This window comes from Hippocampus zosterae, chromosome 6 (genome assembly GCF_025434085.1).
Source record: "Hippocampus zosterae strain Florida chromosome 6, ASM2543408v3, whole genome shotgun sequence".
Classification (NCBI taxonomy): Eukaryota; Metazoa; Chordata; class Actinopteri; order Syngnathiformes; family Syngnathidae; genus Hippocampus; species Hippocampus zosterae.
The window spans coordinates 17909144-17925593 of NC_067456.1; the positions used below are offsets into that span (position 1 = coordinate 17909144).

The following is a 16450-nucleotide window of genomic DNA, read 5'->3' on the forward strand; positions in this document are numbered from 1 at the left end:
AAGAAATACCCACTTGAAGCTACAAGCACATTAATACAATACGTATCTCATAAACTTGTGGCATGAGAGATTGTTGCAAAGGCAGAATTTCATGAGTCATGGCTCTTGTTACATCCTCCCTAACCATTTTGAAAAACAACCATAATACATTGGAAGGTTGGTTTCTTGAGAAATGTTTCCTGTTCTGCTGTCATCGAGCAAATGCAGCAGAAAACATTTTTGTTGTTGTTGTTAATACCCAGTATACATCTTCTTGCATTGTTTTGGGGCATGGATGTCTTCAGAGGACCTCAGTGTCCGTGCCGAAGCTTGCTAGATGCTACTCAGTTATTATGCCCCAGGAAATTAATTTGTCAACATTGGGACGGAAACTTTTCAAGTTTGAGGACTCCTCTATCAAAAGCAGATCCTCCTTCTACATGACTGCCAATAGTTTTGCCGGCGGTCTGTCATTGAAATTTTACGTCGACCGGTGGACGCCCAGGGCCACCGCCCCATGAAGCCATCCCTGCCCCGTTCCCCTCCTCGATGCATGCTCCATGCACACGTGTACGTATACGAGTATGCATCATACGTGGTGAGGCCCAAGACGCAGGACCGAGAAAGCTCTGCGATGCTTGCGCAGCAGCAAGCGGATCTTGTCATCATCAGAGTCCGGGTCCAGGGGCTTGTTGTACTCCTCGTCCTCCACCTCATTGTCCGAGGACTCGCCGGCCTGCCCAGCGTTGGTCTGCGTGGAGCTTGGCTCCGACGCGCTTTTCTTCCTCCACTTGGTGCGGCGGTTTTGGAACCAAACCTCCAGAGAAAAGGGCCCGCATAAGTCGGAACAGTTTTGTCATCGGTGTCATACTTTCTCGATCACGGCCCATATTTACACACTTGCAAAACCACACCCAGCACAGCCCGTCTAGTTTATTTGGGTGATTACTGTAATCACTAATTTGAATAAACGTTTACAGATCGAAAGCAAATGAATCAGCATCAGATAAAAAGTTCACCTTGACTTGAGATTCAGTCATGCCGAGAGAATAAGCCAGTCTGGCCCGCTCCGGCCCGGCCAAATACTTGGTCTGCTCAAAGGTCTTCTCCAGAGCAAAGATCTGATGCCCACTGAAGGTCGGCCTGGTGTGCTTCTTCCGACCCGACATTTCCCCCAGGGGACCGCCTGAAAACACCCAAAACTCGACCTATCACCATTCATGTTCCCGCCATACAAAGGAAAAAGACAAGTGTTTCATTTAATTCAAATCACCAGTAAGTCAGTTGAAGGCAAATTGTATTGCCCCCCGCCCCCCCCCCCCAAAAAAAAACCCTAAACATAAAAATCAACATCTGCTTTACTTCAGGAAGATTGTCCCACATTTACTTGGCGCATCCCCATACACCGCACTGCTAATAATAGCTCTGGTCAACCAATATTTGTGTATTTTTATATCGGAGATGCAATTGAAAAAAAATATTTGGTGCAGATTCCGAATCTGCCGTTTATTTTTTATCAAACACAACAGGTTCACAGGTCAGTGTGACCTGCTCTGATGTTTCATCATCAAAAAATATCATGTCACGACAAGATTTAATCTTAACAGCAAAAAAAAAGCAAGTAGACGAAGTTTAATTCTTTTTTTTTCTTCCTTCAATTTTCGAAATGGGTCAATTTGATCTGCAACATAACAGGAGGGATGATAATAATAATGTGTAATTATGAATTAAAGTGTTAGGTTCAGTAACGGGTGGATTTTTTTCTGAAACGTGATAGCTATAAATTACAACACATGGTAAAATCTGTATTGCGCAAGCTTTTCAAGGTCAAACAAAAAATGTGAAAATATCTACAAAATCTTACGAGCTCGGAAAAAAAACCCCTTTTAAAATCAGCATCTAAAATGCATTTAAGGTCACATAAAGCCAACTGATTCAAATTTGCAATTGACAAATGTAGTTATTTTTGTAAATTCTTTTCTTTGACTTATTTTGGATCACAGGTCAGCTCGAGCCGCGCTTCGGTGCAAAACAGTCAAGCTGTTTGTCAATTATGGAATTTTCACTGAATCGAAATCAAGTCTTTGGAATACTTTTTGATCGGTGATATGATTTGCGACAAAAAACAAATGTTGATCAAATCGAATCATTTTTGTAAACCTTTCTTACAATATTGTAATAGTTGTGAGAGGCACAAAGAAAAATCTAATCAAGATTACATATCTGCAAGCAAGTTGGAATATGCTTGTTCTTTGTCAGCTAATATATTTCTTTTGACCAGGCACTTTTTGTCTAAAAGCATTTGACATGCTTCAAGCATTTTTAATTTAAAATCTTACTATGGTGTAATAATCGGAGACTTTATGACTGATATTGAGTAAATTTAGCACCGAATATGAAGTCTATAAATCTAGATCTATAACCACACTACTTAAGACATCTGTTAATTTTTGAGAGGGTCAAATTTTCCTTGCTATTTGCAAATTATTTTGCCGAAACTAAATAATGTAATCCATTTCCTGACTTTTTGTTTTTGCGGTGTGCTCCTGAAAGTGACGTTTGGACTCACTGTTGGCACACTCCTGCTTGTCTCCTCTCCAGTCGCAGCCGCTCTCGGCCCAGCAGCTCAAGCCGCGACCCTTCATGGGATACTCGGCGCCGGTCTTGGCCAACCCGTTCAAGGTCGAGCCGTAGTCTCGGCCGTAATACATGGACGTGCTGGAGACGGGTGGGCCGAAATCCCCCATGGTGGAGTAGCCGGAGAGTAGGCCGTTGGTGGTGCCCACGCAGCCCACCCCCACCATGGAGCGGCTCAGGATGTCACTGATGCCATGCGGGGTCCCCGGTGGCAACTGACTGCTGAGGCTCGTGTTGAGCTTGTAGAAAGAATTCGGTACCGAGTACTGACAGACCGGCGCCTTGATCTCGCCGGTAAACTGGTTGAGGCTGTTGTTGAACAGGAAAGAACTTTGGATGTTTGGATCCATGGGATGGCTTTGTCTCAGTTAACTCTGGTAAGATCCGGTCAGGACCTCCTTGACGACCTACTGCACAAACGGGCAAGGTTTGGTGTAATGCTCTCCTGTGAGGTCCAAATGCCGACTGATGAGATCAACGGTTGGCCCTCACCTCTCGGAAACCATAGTGAGTCAGACCGTAGGTCCACGCGCTATGAGATGCCGCCCCAAACTGATGCAGCTCCCCTCACATGCTATCATAAGCCGCATCTGGACAAGCACATTGATAACGACAGACCATATTCTGACGCGGCGTGGGATTGGTCATCGCCGCTGGGCCTCGCCATTGGTTGGTTGGCGAGAGGAGGGCCTGTAATTGGGCGGCTGTAGATTAATGACATTTTGAACAGGTAGAGTGGGATTCAAGTAGATTTTTCTTGATGTCCTGACGTGCTTGACTAAGGGTGACGCGCGGTGTGGAGGGATTGTAGGGGAACATTTGAGCCTTGTTTTGCCTCTCGGGAAATGTATTTGACATCGGGCTGTTTTTTGATGACTTTAACGTGCACTGCTCTGCAGAATATTCACACAGTACAGAGTATCCTTCTACAGTATACCGTTACACTCTTGTCTAGTCCATCTTCATGGAGGTAAGCATTTACACGTTTGTTGTTGCTCTAGTCTGTTTCAAATGTCCAAATGGTCGAACAAGTGTGACAAACTGACAACTTATGTGAAATGTATTTTTTGCAGCAGTATTTAAGCACAGAGGTGCTGTGGGAGAGCTGTCGAGCTTGCCTGGCTAGACTCAATGATATTTGGAAAACAATACATTGTAACATCTTCCAAGTTTAACGGGAGACGTTTTACAGGAAACTCACGTTTATTTACAACAAAGCACAGGCGCTGGATGGCATAGTGGCACAATGAAACACAGTGATCTCCGTCTCTGTTGAAATGTTTCGCCTTCAGCAATTCGTAAACAGAGCTATTCACAGAACATGACGTCTGTAACAACTCCTCCACTCTACAGCAACACATATCAATAAAACATCCATAACCTAGTTCATTTATTTAACTGTAAAGTGTAAAATGATCATTGATCACAAGCCAGTCGGCAGCTAGTGAAAGATTAATTAGATTAACTTATGCTACGGGACTGAAGTGAGATCTTGTGAATCTCGATTCAACCAACAATGTTTTTATGATTTTTTAAAAAGAATTTGTTTTGCTTGACATCCAAATTGTAGGACCATTGCACTGCATCCATTTGAACTTCCATTGAAACGTCACGTTTCACATATGTTATATGCGTGCGTGCGTGCACACCATTTTATATGGCACACGTGACCATTTTCAGTCCCAAGATCAGCTCGAACGATTCGAGGACAACCCCGCAAACGGTGCACAACTTCGATATAGTAACCTCCAATCAACTTCGGGTCACTAGTTATGTAGGCATTGAGACACATTATTTTCGTTGAAAAACCATCAATAGTCCCATTGATACAAATTCCAAATGGTTTCAGTTTGTCATAGGAGTCCATGTGCCATATAAAATTTGGCCCTTTGGAGAAGTAGTTTCGTCGTCTCAGAAGTCTTGCTTGCCTTAACGACACTCCTCTCGTATCCAATTCTTTCAGGACCAGACGAAGGTCCTCTTTGCTGACAAGAAGTCCATATTCTCTGCACTCACTGTACATCCACCTGTAACCGTGTAGTTGTCCGGAATGCTGCAATTGGTTGCGAATGAAGTCAACCAGGACTCCCAAGTCATTGAACGTTCATTCATTCATCTTCCGTACCGCTTGATCCTCACTAGGGTCGCGGGGGGTGCTGGAGCCCGTCCCAGCCAATCGCAGGGCACACAGAGACGAACAACCATCCACGCTCACACTCACGCCTAGGGACAATTTTGAGTGTTCAATCAGCCTGCCCTGCATATTTTTGGAATGTGGGAGGAAACCGGAGCACCCGGAGAAAACCCACACAAGCCCGGGGAGAACATGCAAACTCCACACAGGGAGGCCGGAGCTGGAATCGAACCCGGTACCTCTGCACTGTGAAGCCGACGTGCTAACCACCGCCGTCATTGAACGTTTTCCGACGAAATAGTCGTCTTTGGTTCAGCACTCTCCTTCAAATGTATTTCGCTTATTTGGAAACCGTACTTAACATCAAGAATAGATTTAATGTATTTGTATTTCAAGCCAATGTCAAAGTAAAATTCTATTAAACTGACGAATGGTTGAACACGCTCAATAATTGTTGTTTTCGGTTACACGTACGATGACCCGGAAGCACGTCAGAGCATTAAAAATAAATAAATAAAGATTGCGAAATCTCGCAATACTTTGGAAGACTTTGCGATATCTCGCAAAAAATGTTTTCCCTTCCATGTCCCCTTAGGGCAGGGGTGCCCATTAGGTAGATCCTGATCTACCGGTAGATCTAAGACAGGTCCCAAGTAGATCCGAGGAGTGTCGGATCAAAACAAACAAACAACCATTTGTGTGTCTTTGTACATGTTAGTAATATATTTTTTGTGTTAATATACACTGCACACTAATCAGTCTCATTTTCACCAAAATAAATATTTAAAAAATAAAATAAAGCAGGTAAATCTTAAATTTGTGCGTGCGTGTGTGTGTGTGTGTGTGTGTGTGTGTGTGTGTGTGCGTGCGTGCGCGCGCCGGTAAGGGTAGATCCCGTGAGGTTAGTTGATCAAAAAGTAGATCTTTGATCCAAAAAGTTTGGGCACCCTGCCTTAGGGGCTCCGTATAGATCAGTGGTCCTCAACTAGAAATGCTGGAGGTCCACTTTTTTTTTTTTTTTATTAAGACCAAGGTCCGGTCCCATGCATGGCGGTCATAGGGAGCAGGGCTATATGCCCATTTAGTATGGGCATACCGTATATAAAATAATTATTCACTCTGCCAGTACACAGCAAATAATGAGAGGTATTTTGTTGAGGCACAGGAACTCTTTTATTTTGTTAAGTTGTGCCTGCTAAGAAGATATATCAAAATATCAATTTCCTTTAAAAAAACAAATCAATCCCAATTTGCATTTTGTATTGCATCACAAAGCTGGCCAGACAAATCAGCAGCAAGGACTTCAGTTCGTCTGGTCGATAGACGCATGCTGACGCTTATGTATGGGCACACCTTAAATTTAGAGGAGCCAATCAGCGCCTCGTATATGCTGACGCTTATGTGTGGACACACCTTCAGTTCAGAGGAGCCAATCAGCGCATCGTTATCGCCGACATGACAGAGGAGGTCGGCGGTCCGGTCGTGGATCGCGGTCCGCCAGTTGAGGAAGAGGGGTATAGATCCAGCCATGGCATCACGAGGTTTTATGGAGGGGCGGGGTGAATGAATGCAGAGTACAAGATCAGCATTTCACAAGAAGCTAGCAAAGACTGATTTGTGTAAAAGTATAAAGTCAGCACTAGAATTGTACACTGCAAATATACTGCTTTTGTTTCAACTTCTTCAGTGTTAGGTTAACACGGGCAAATCTTTATGCATCCACACTACTCTGTGTTAGAATGACATTTATGTTATGTTCAACTTCCAATACTGTAGTGTGCTACACAACAAATTGCAGAGATACAGTACTTGAGTCAGACTCGAGTTGCTATTTTCAGGACTTGAACCTCCTTGCCAAAAACTTTGGAATGACTTGATTTGGGACTTGAGATTGTTCGAACCGTTTGTTTCCACTATGGCATTTCTATCTACCATAGTCATGCCCCTTGCTCAATTTCAAAACAAAGTTAACCAATGTGAACTTTGAAAGTTGCTCTCATGCGCCTCAACATAGAGGCCAATGACTGAATGCAAAAGAAGTGAAGCGGCGTGTTGCACCAAGTTGAGTGTCGGGAGAAAAAAATGTGATTTTGGATTAAAAGACAAAAGGGCAGAAAAACTTCTTTTAAAAAATCTTTACATCTACAGTTACTGATGATCATAAGTTATTGAAAAGAACAGATGTTTTGAAAGCATAAACAAAAATATTTGGTTTTATTTATTTCAACGCTTTTTAAAGTATATTATTTTGTAATATTGAATTAGGATTTTTATATAAATAATATATACATTTGGGATCATTGAGAGCTTTAGTGTGAATTGAAACATGTATTACTGTACTCCAAGAATAAAGGTACATCAAAGTCAGTGATGTTGAAATTTTCACCTACCAAAGGCCATCATATATCATATTTCATATGCATATTATCTATATATCATCTTCATTTTTGCACTTTTGGGGAGAAAATATTTTTGTGTTTATCCCTTTTTTGAACAAAAAAAACCCCAATGACGATTTATATGGCACAAAGGGCATGACTAAACTTTAGATAAATTATTGAAAAGTACTCAGGTGTAGTAAGTATTAGGCATTATTCTTTCGCCTTATTGGATGTGGAACATTTCCTTATGACGTATGAGATTAAATAAGCTACGTAATTGTTGATCTCTGTGTATTATTGTCAAATATTACTTGAAATAACTGCAGACAACAATTGTGCATGATCCTTTGATTTAAAAGGACTCATTCAGTGCTTTGCAGAATCCATCTGTTTCCCCGAAATAGTCATGTGACTCTAGTTATGAGTTAATCGCAGCGACAGTGAATGCCTCCAACAGCTTGTAATTTTCCGACTGCAACATAGTTTTCATTCGTGGCCTCCTTCCTGTCATATGATGTCATCTGCCAGCCAATCAAAATGAAGAGGCGGGCCCCCGCATCCACGCTTTCAGTTTCGACTCACTTTCCCCATGTGACAGACCGTAAACGTAAACAGTGTGTTTTACTCATTTCTCATTATTCACTTCATGAAAGTCCTTTTCTATGTTGCAATAATGTGTAGCAGTATAGCTTCAGATACGACACGGATTCGTTTGCGAAGACAATGTAAATATACACACTTGTCCACACTGGGATCTTCCTGGGGAAGAAGGTAATTTCCCCAAAATTTCCACATCTCGTAGTCCCTCCCCCTTCCTGCAGAGTATGTTGGTATATCAAGTCACATGCACTCGTGTTATAAATGCACTTTGCAAACATTCACCTTCATCAAACCAGGTGAACTGCGCTTGTTCTTCAAACTTCTTCGCCCAGATGACAACTACATGATGGCAAGGAGGACGACTGGTGAGTTTTCAATTTACACTTAACTGCTTTATATTTACAAAATATATATTTATATTTTTGCTCCTTCTGTATTCTAAAAACACTTCTCAGTTTGATGCAGTAGAGTAACAATAATTAACATTTTTAAAGAATATATTTTTGACAATGTCAGTCAAAAACAAGCATAATATATTCATGTAGTACAAAGCCCCGAATGTGGCATGCAGAAAAACAAGATATATTTGGAGTGAGACAATGGCAGCAGAAGAGGACCTGCCCTCTTTCCTCAAGACAAGGACTACACCAAATAGTGTCATCGAAGATGAAGATCATTGTTTCTCATGAGGACAAAAATATCTCGTTCGTATTTTGTGTCATTTTGGGGTCTCTGTAATGTAGGCAGTTTTTGTGTTGAACATAATTAGGTGCAGCTAAAGTTGTGACCAGTGAGTAAATCCGTTTAAATTCCAAGCGGTGACTCTCAGTTACAAATAAAAAATAGCAGAACAATATTATCATCATGAAGTGCTGCATCTGAAAATGTCATTTAAAAAATAGGACTTGGATTTAGTCTTACTCTCTTGAAACAAGAGAGAACTTTTTTCACTTTCTTCTTATTGTTGACAAGTACAGTACTTTTTATGAAGAAAGTTTTTTGAAGTGAAACCTTTATTGCATCATGCATCTTAGACAATTTTACGTTGCAGATGATAAATCAAGGGATTCGAGAACCTGTGGTTTCCTTTGCCTCGGTCCAATGATGTTCCATCACCGAGCCGTAGGAGACAGGATCCACCTGAGTCACGGGTGTCGGCATGCAAAGAGGGCAAAAGGAACCTTCAGAGATGGCCTGGTGTTCAGCAATCGCCCCGTGAGGGTCAATGAGCGGATTCGGTTGCGGATCGAGAAAGTCTATGGCAGATGGCACGGAGCCTTGCGAGTGGGTTTCACCAACGTTAATCCAGATTCCCGTAATCTACCGCTGCCCAAAATGGCCATCCCCGACCTCACTCGCACCCCCGGGCACTGGGCTGCTATCTTGGATGAGACGTTCTGCAAGGCAGGGACAGAGCTGGAATTCTGGCGGTCGTCCAAAGGCAGCTTGTATGTTACAAACAACATCCTCGATGAGCACAGGCTACTGCCCAAAGAAATCAACGTCAGAGGGCCTCTGTGGGCCATGATTGACCTTTATGGACAGACATGCTCCATTGTCCTCTTGGGTAGGTTTCATGTTTGTTGTATGCCTGAAGGTAGCTCAAGGGTGTCCAAACTCTTTTCTTCTGAGGGCCGCGCCCAGAAAAGTGGAGATCAAGGGAGTGAGAGATGAGAACAGATTTCTTTTTCTCTTCTCCTCCCTTGCATTTTTGGACACCCCTGGTGCAGCTGTTTGCATGAGCCACCTTATTCATGATCACCCCCTCCATTTTGCGGCAGGTTCTGTGATACGCGGATTTTTCAACAGGAAGTCATGTACGATGTCGGGAGTGCCGCTCTCACCTGCTTCAGAGCCAGGCTCCTTGGTGACTGATGATTCCTCCCATCTCAACTGGCCGGTGACAACAGGTATAGAAGCCCGTCTTCAAAAAAAGCAAGTGACATTCTTGTTCCACAACTGCTCTCTTTTAATTGTGCTTCCTGTCTCTTGATGACAGATGCAGAAGAACAGATGATCTGTGTGGTGTGCCTGGACAGACAAGCCCAAAATCCTCTGCCTTGTGGCCACTGTTGCTTATGTTTGAAGTGCTCTTTCAAAACCTTTAATTCTTTTGGTACATGCCCCCTGTGCCGGCAGAGCATGGGGACGCCAATGATAAATTGGGTGGCTGCCCCTTAGAGACAGTCTCTTAACACGCCTTCTTGTTCTGTAAATTCTGTGATTTGATGTTGCATTTCTTAAACATGAACAAAATACATTGATTTTGATCAATAATACAATACCTGCAGGGTTATCTGTGTTTTAGTCGCTTGGATTTGTTTTTGAGTGGAAGGCAGAACTTTGTTTGCACTGTTAATTCTCAGGCATGCAATGTATGTATTTATGTATGTATGTATGTATGTAAATATACACCTGAAATATAAAATGAAGCTCTTTGTCCATATATTTCTCTTGGTGAGTTTAACAGCGGTTCCCGCAAGATAAGACGGTTGAACACAATCCATTCATGGACACTGTTGGATGGTTGATGTCAAGTTTATTCATATTTCTAAATAATTTTTCCGATAGAAAATACATGGAATGAAGCTGAGCCACCGTTCAAGTGCAGCAATTATGAAACCTTACAAATATGTTTTAATGAAGACTAACATTCTTAATGGACATACAATAGAATGGACTCTAGTTACCTGCTATCCTAATGAGGACAAGACCTATAGAAAACTCCTAGTTCGATAATAATAATAATAATAAATGGGGACGGTTTAAGTTAAGTTTTTTTTTCTTCTTTCTACCTACATTCTTGCTGCTGGAGGCTGTAAATTTCCCCAGTGTGGGACAAATAAAGGATATCTTATCTTATCTTATCAAAGAGCCCAACAAATTTTAACCATCTGTTACGCTAGCGTAAAAAGAAATTATTGCCTTTATAATGCAAAATGAAAGTCTAATAGGACCGACTTGGTCGTTTCGCTAGTTTTCCTGGAGGCCGAAGTATGACATCACGAAATGTTGGGTTCTGAAGTGGAAATTTTTCGCAACGCATGTAAGAAACATTCTGATGACTAACCCGAAATGGAGAATCAGGACAATAAACATGGGACGGTACACCAAAACGGGAAACAGGAAATTATGCACAACACTTTGATAAAAACTACAAAACTATTTAGTCATAGATGGAGATTTATAAATTGTTAGCCTTTGTTTTTGGTTTATATGAGAAAAATGGAAATTTTTAGATAGACATTGATGCGGTTTAAATAAAACAGCCCTTGAATATACTGTATATGTTCTATTTCACCCTTTTTTAATGAATGTTTTATTTAGCTTCGTTTTTTTCTTTTGTAATGTCCAGTACCGTGCATGTGGTTTGTGTGCTCAGTTTGTTTTTGAATCTTATGTTTTATGGAAAATACTTCGTTGTATTTTTTGATTAAGAAAGAGTTTCAACAAATATACTGTACATTATGACGTAAATCACCTTTCTCTTCTTATCTGGAAGGATGAAAGGTTTTATGGCGTTGGGCGACATCTATTGGATTTGAAGTCATACTGCAGTAATAGAAAAACAAACTCCAAGGTGGTGCAGTTTCACAGAAAAAGAAGACACGCGAGTCAGAGTACAGCTATTCTCATTTGCTTTGATACATTTCTCAGATCAGAATTGAATTTCTCAAAACTACTCGTTCACTGTCCACATCAATGTGTCACTTGTGCACTTCAGCAAAATAACGTTGTCATTTCTGTGAACACCTTTCAAATGCTTTGCTACATTCATGCAAATGATGATGTACACCTTTCTGTTAATTCCTACATTATTAGTTGGTTATGTCATGTTGATCTATAATGAATTTATGTTAAATTGTCTCAGACCCCACAATGTTTTGGCATCAGTTTATCATATAAGTCTCTACATGGAAAATGGTTGAAGTTTGTCATATGCCAAGCATGTCAAACTTTGATACATTTCCATTAGATTTTATTTTCACATCTTGGGTGTTTCTAATGAAGGGACATGTCTGAAGTATTTGCGCAAACAATGTTCAACCTTTTTTTTACATTACTCAGAGCAAGTGAAAATAGTTGTGATGTGGATGAGAATTTTTGTGCCTCAAAAGTCAGGAACGTATGGCGTCAGAAGCCTGCAGCGTTGCATGTACTCCATGAAAAGAAAAAAAAGATCTGACAAATATCCTAAAACGACTGAAAAATACATAAAAACACCCATAATTATAAACACGCTGTTTTATTTTCATCTCGCCAGTACTCTTCAAATCAGCAGACACTCATGCAGTCGGTCACATACTACATCGATCTATGCAAATGACATTTGCAAAACCCCTGTTTTAGGAAATAGCACTTGCTCGACTTTCTTGCCAGGCTTTTTTATGTAAGGGTATATTTCGAAAACAAAACATACAGATAAATCCACAAAAGTTTTTATGATTACTTGAGGTCTACAAGGAAAGTAAACCAATCTAGACACTTATCAAGCACTGCACGACATTGAGCAATACGGTAGCATATCAATCAACAATGAAAATTTTGAAAAAAGAAAGTGTACCGGTAGTTTAAAAAAATACTACTGCTAAATGTAGACAAATAAACAATTACTCTATGAAGTACATACACTTCAAGCAACTCTGAAGAAAAAAAAAAGAAATTCAACGCTGTAACTTTAATCATTAAAGCTCCTACGTGAGGTCTGTGATGTCAATTAAGAACATGTGTGCAATGTGGTGAATGTCATTATCCAATTTGTTCATTTGTGTAATCATTGGCAAGCCAAAGACTTTGTAATGGAAAGGAAGTAACCTCACAATCCTTATCTGTGTCTAAGGTGTGAAAATGTGTGTCAAGTTTTCCAAATCGCTGTGAGGAATGTTTTGCACAAGTGTGAAGCTGAGTATCTGTGCTTGCTGTTGAACAACTCTGAGCAGGTGTTATGCTCCTTGGGTATAAAGATCTGTTGATTGTGTGAAAACTTTCATTTTAGCGGGAAACAACTGTCAAAACAAACAAACAAAAGTAACTCATCCATACACAAAGACTTGTCATTGTGATGGCACTGGCATGTTCAGTGACACAAATATTTACCTTTGAGAGGTGAGCAAAGGATTTGAGAAACTTGCATATCAGTCTTTCTCTAATTATTTTCATGTTATATTTAATAGGAGCTTTCACCTGGTCAGCAAAAAAACTAAAACGGAGTCAACATGGTTTAATGGTTTACTGGGAACTCTACTCGGGAGCTTTGGGCAGTTGCACAAATACAGATGATCTTTGATGAGGAGAGCAAAAGAAAGCGGTGAGGCCTTCATGTTTGGCTTGACTGTAAATGCAGTTCTGGAACACCAAAAGAAAACAGTGACACCTCCCTGAGGCCCTGCAGAACTCGTGTGTGTTTCCATTGAGTGAGGAGTTCATCATGATAAGCCTTCCTTCATTATACACACAAAAATGCCGAAACATTGCAGGTGAGAACACAGTAACATGCTGACATTTACCAACCAGTTCTTTTCGTAAGAATACCCAACTGCCTTCCGGTGGTGGGAAGCAACATGCTACAAATACTTCACTACTGTATTTAATAAATAAGCTTGTCTTCTAAATTTGAGATACCACAAAGAGTGGTCACAACACTTAATAGAAAAAGAATAGTACAGTAATAGACCCTTCATCGCAGGATTTCCGTTGCGTTCCAAGACAACCACTGAAATAAGTTGTTACGAACTCTGGTAAACCGAGTTAGGGAGGGGGATCCAAAAAACGTAGACAAAAACAAGGTCTCCGATGTAAAGACAATTTAATGTCCAAATCGAATCGAAAATAAGCGAGAACTAGTGATGGGTCCATGAGGCCTCATGAGGCGTGTCGACACACTGATACACTGTGTTGATACTGTGCTGATACTGTGTCACTGACCACTGCCACCTGCTGGACCTTCAAGATCCCTGCAGCCAACCCACTTAACAGACTGAACTGACTGATACATTTATTTGTATATTGAACATATAAACATACAATTCGGTAATAAATTCGTAAAAAGTGAAGGTAAGATATAAAAAAAGGAAAAGAAAATAGTCATCATCACAAATATGTGTTCAAAGGAGTAGAAAGAAGTAAAAAACCTACCCCGAGTCCTACCCCTTCTTAAATATGAATTGATCATTTTTCAAAATAGGAAAGAAAGTCTACATATCAACAAATGCTTTTACCCTTATGTATGCTGTACTTATACATTTTTACAACTTTAGGTTTGTATATACAGTACATACTCATTGGAGCACATGTATATGTCGATTTTCTCATATTCATAATGGATGCTACATTTAATTAATATATTAAATCTCATCAATGTATTTCTGATGTATTGCTATATTTCATGAGTGTATCGAATTTATCAGCTTAATTCTGATTTGTGTAGTTGTACTACTCTCGAATTCATTTTTAATCTCAGCAAGAGAGTTACTCATTTTACTGGTCCGTTTCTGAATCATTCCACAGATTTACACCTATTACAGATACACTCCATTGTGTGATGTTCGTTCGTGTTTTGGATTTTTTTGTATAGATTAGTACCCCTTAAATTATGACAACTTTCTCGAATTTTAAAAAGCTTCTGGATGTTTTGGCAAAGGGGGTTATTGTGTGCTTTGTACATTAATTGGGCGATTTTGAAGTCAACCAGGTCATGAGATTATTGTTTAATTTGATAAACAGTGGATTTATGGATTCCGTCTATTTGGAGCCAGTGATTGTTCTGCTTTGTATTGTAGTTTTAAAACAGTGCATTTTACTGGCATTTCCCCATATTTCCACACAATAGGTCAAATATGGAATTAATAAAAGTATAATGTGTACAAGGATCTCTTATTCAGCACATCCTTAGTTTTTGGGAGGATCCCTATGGTTTGGGATATTTTTCTTTTATTATCTTATGTAGCTGCCAGCATGGTTTTGCATCTACAACTGTTCCAAGACATTTTCATAAGGTCATTCATCGATTTGATGATGAAGTGTATACAATATCATTCATATCCATGCATTCATTTTGCAACATTCAATGTGTTCAAATAATGTGAAGATCATTTGAATGAGGATGCTTGTGGGCTTTGATTTCACATTTTTATTGAGAAAAATAAGATGCTCCAATGTTTTAAACTTCAGCCTGTTGCGTCTTTTACAAGCAATTTCTCCTGCTGTGAAGAACACACGCTCACAAGGGACGGCTGAGGCTGGCGTACAAAGGAACTCCTTTGCAAGGTGGGAGAGGTTTGGGAAAGAAGTGTGTTGGTCCTTCCAGTACAGCTGCTTCGTGGAACATTGATTGTCAAACATGGAGTGGAGAGTCAACCAATAATAATTACTGATTGTCAATTAAATCATCAACATAGCAACCGTGAAAAGATGAGTGAACGTTTGTATACCTGGCGTAATACTGGGTGTATCGCGAACTTCATTCTCATGCTTGGCCCGATAATGCCTCAGCATGGTGGAGGTGCTTCTGTTGGTGTATGACAATTCGACTTGGCAAATTCGACATTTCACCTGTAATGAAATGTGAATAAGAAGTAACTAAGAGTTACCTTGAAATGTATTCGGATTAGAATGGTACAACACATGTCAATAATCTGAGAGGCACTCGGCGAGTGCCTCTCGGCGACAGAAGGCGATTTGAATAAATAAATAATACCTTATTCTCCAGGACATCAAAATGGTCCCACACGGCGGATGATTTGCGTCTCTGCTCCATAATCGGCAAGGAAGGCAAGGCACGAACACGAAGTCTGCACTGACACGAACTTCGACAAGCGAGCGTGAGTGAGGTCTGGCTTGTTTCGTCAAGTGGCATTGTGTCGCCAAACCCACTTCCTTATAAACACTGTGCGGCGGGCTTTTGCTGCGTCAACGCCCTCTGCACTGAGTCGACGCCCCCTGGACTAAGTGGCGCAGCCTGTACTGTGCCAAGCAGCCGATGCGGTCTAAACTGCACCGGTGCAGTTCACGTGTCAATTAGCAGCCTGGACTGTGTCAACGCAGCCGTGTGTCAATTAGAAGCCTGGACTGTGTCAATGCAGTTCATGTGTCAATCACGTGACGTAATGAAGCAGCACATGCATCGACACGTGGTTTGCCCTGTGAGCCGGCGCATGTGTCAATGCATCGGCGTCGCTGGACCCATCACTAGGTCTGGCTTGTTTCGGCAAGTGGCATTGTGTCGCCAAACCCACTTCCTTAAATACACTGTGCGGCGGGCTTTTGCTGCGTCAACGCCCTCTGCACTGAGTCGACGCCCCCTGGACTAAGTGGCGCAGCCTGTACTGTGCCAAGCAGCCGATGCAGTCTAAACTGCACCGGTGCAGTTCACGTGTCAATTAGCAGCCTGGACTGTGTCAACGCAGCCGATGTGTCAATTAGCAGCCTGGACTGTGTCAACACAGTCGATGTGTCAATTAGCAGCCTGGACTGTGTCAACGCAGCCGGTGTGTCAATTAGAAGCCTGGACTGTGTCAACGCAGTTCACGTGTCAATCACGTGACGTAATGAGCCAGCACATGCATCGACACGTGGTTTGCTCTGTGAGCCCGGCGCATGTGTCAATGCATCGGTGTCGCTGGACCCATCACTAGTACTTACACACAAACTTGGTACCGAGACTACACGCGAAAACACGACGAGGTCAAAAGCCACTAGTCAATAAGCAATGAGGTAAGCA

At 41.2% G+C, this 16450-nt stretch overlaps 2 protein-coding genes across 2 annotated transcripts; one reads left to right on the forward strand and one right to left on the reverse strand.

Moving 5' to 3' along the window:
• Positions 1-235: 235 nt before the first annotated feature.
• On the reverse strand, positions 236-3199 carry nkx6.3 (NK6 homeobox 3). The gene is made up of 4 exons (XM_052068856.1): positions 3109-3199; positions 2549-3026; positions 999-1165; positions 236-796 (listed from the first exon to the last, which is right to left on the reverse strand). The coding sequence occupies exons 2-4, from the start codon at positions 2964-2966 to the stop codon at positions 569-571; spliced, it is 813 nt and encodes a 270-aa protein (XP_051924816.1). The 5' UTR covers positions 2967-3026; positions 3109-3199; the 3' UTR covers positions 236-568.
• Positions 3200-7737: 4538 nt separating this feature from the next.
• Positions 7738-10027, forward strand: LOC127601872 (E3 ubiquitin-protein ligase NEURL3). The gene is made up of 4 exons (XM_052067529.1): positions 7738-8096; positions 8783-9298; positions 9513-9641; positions 9731-10027. The coding sequence occupies exons 1-4, from the start codon at positions 7976-7978 to the stop codon at positions 9910-9912; spliced, it is 948 nt and encodes a 315-aa protein (XP_051923489.1). The 5' UTR covers positions 7738-7975; the 3' UTR covers positions 9913-10027.
• The last annotated feature ends 6423 nt before the right edge of the window (positions 10028-16450 follow it).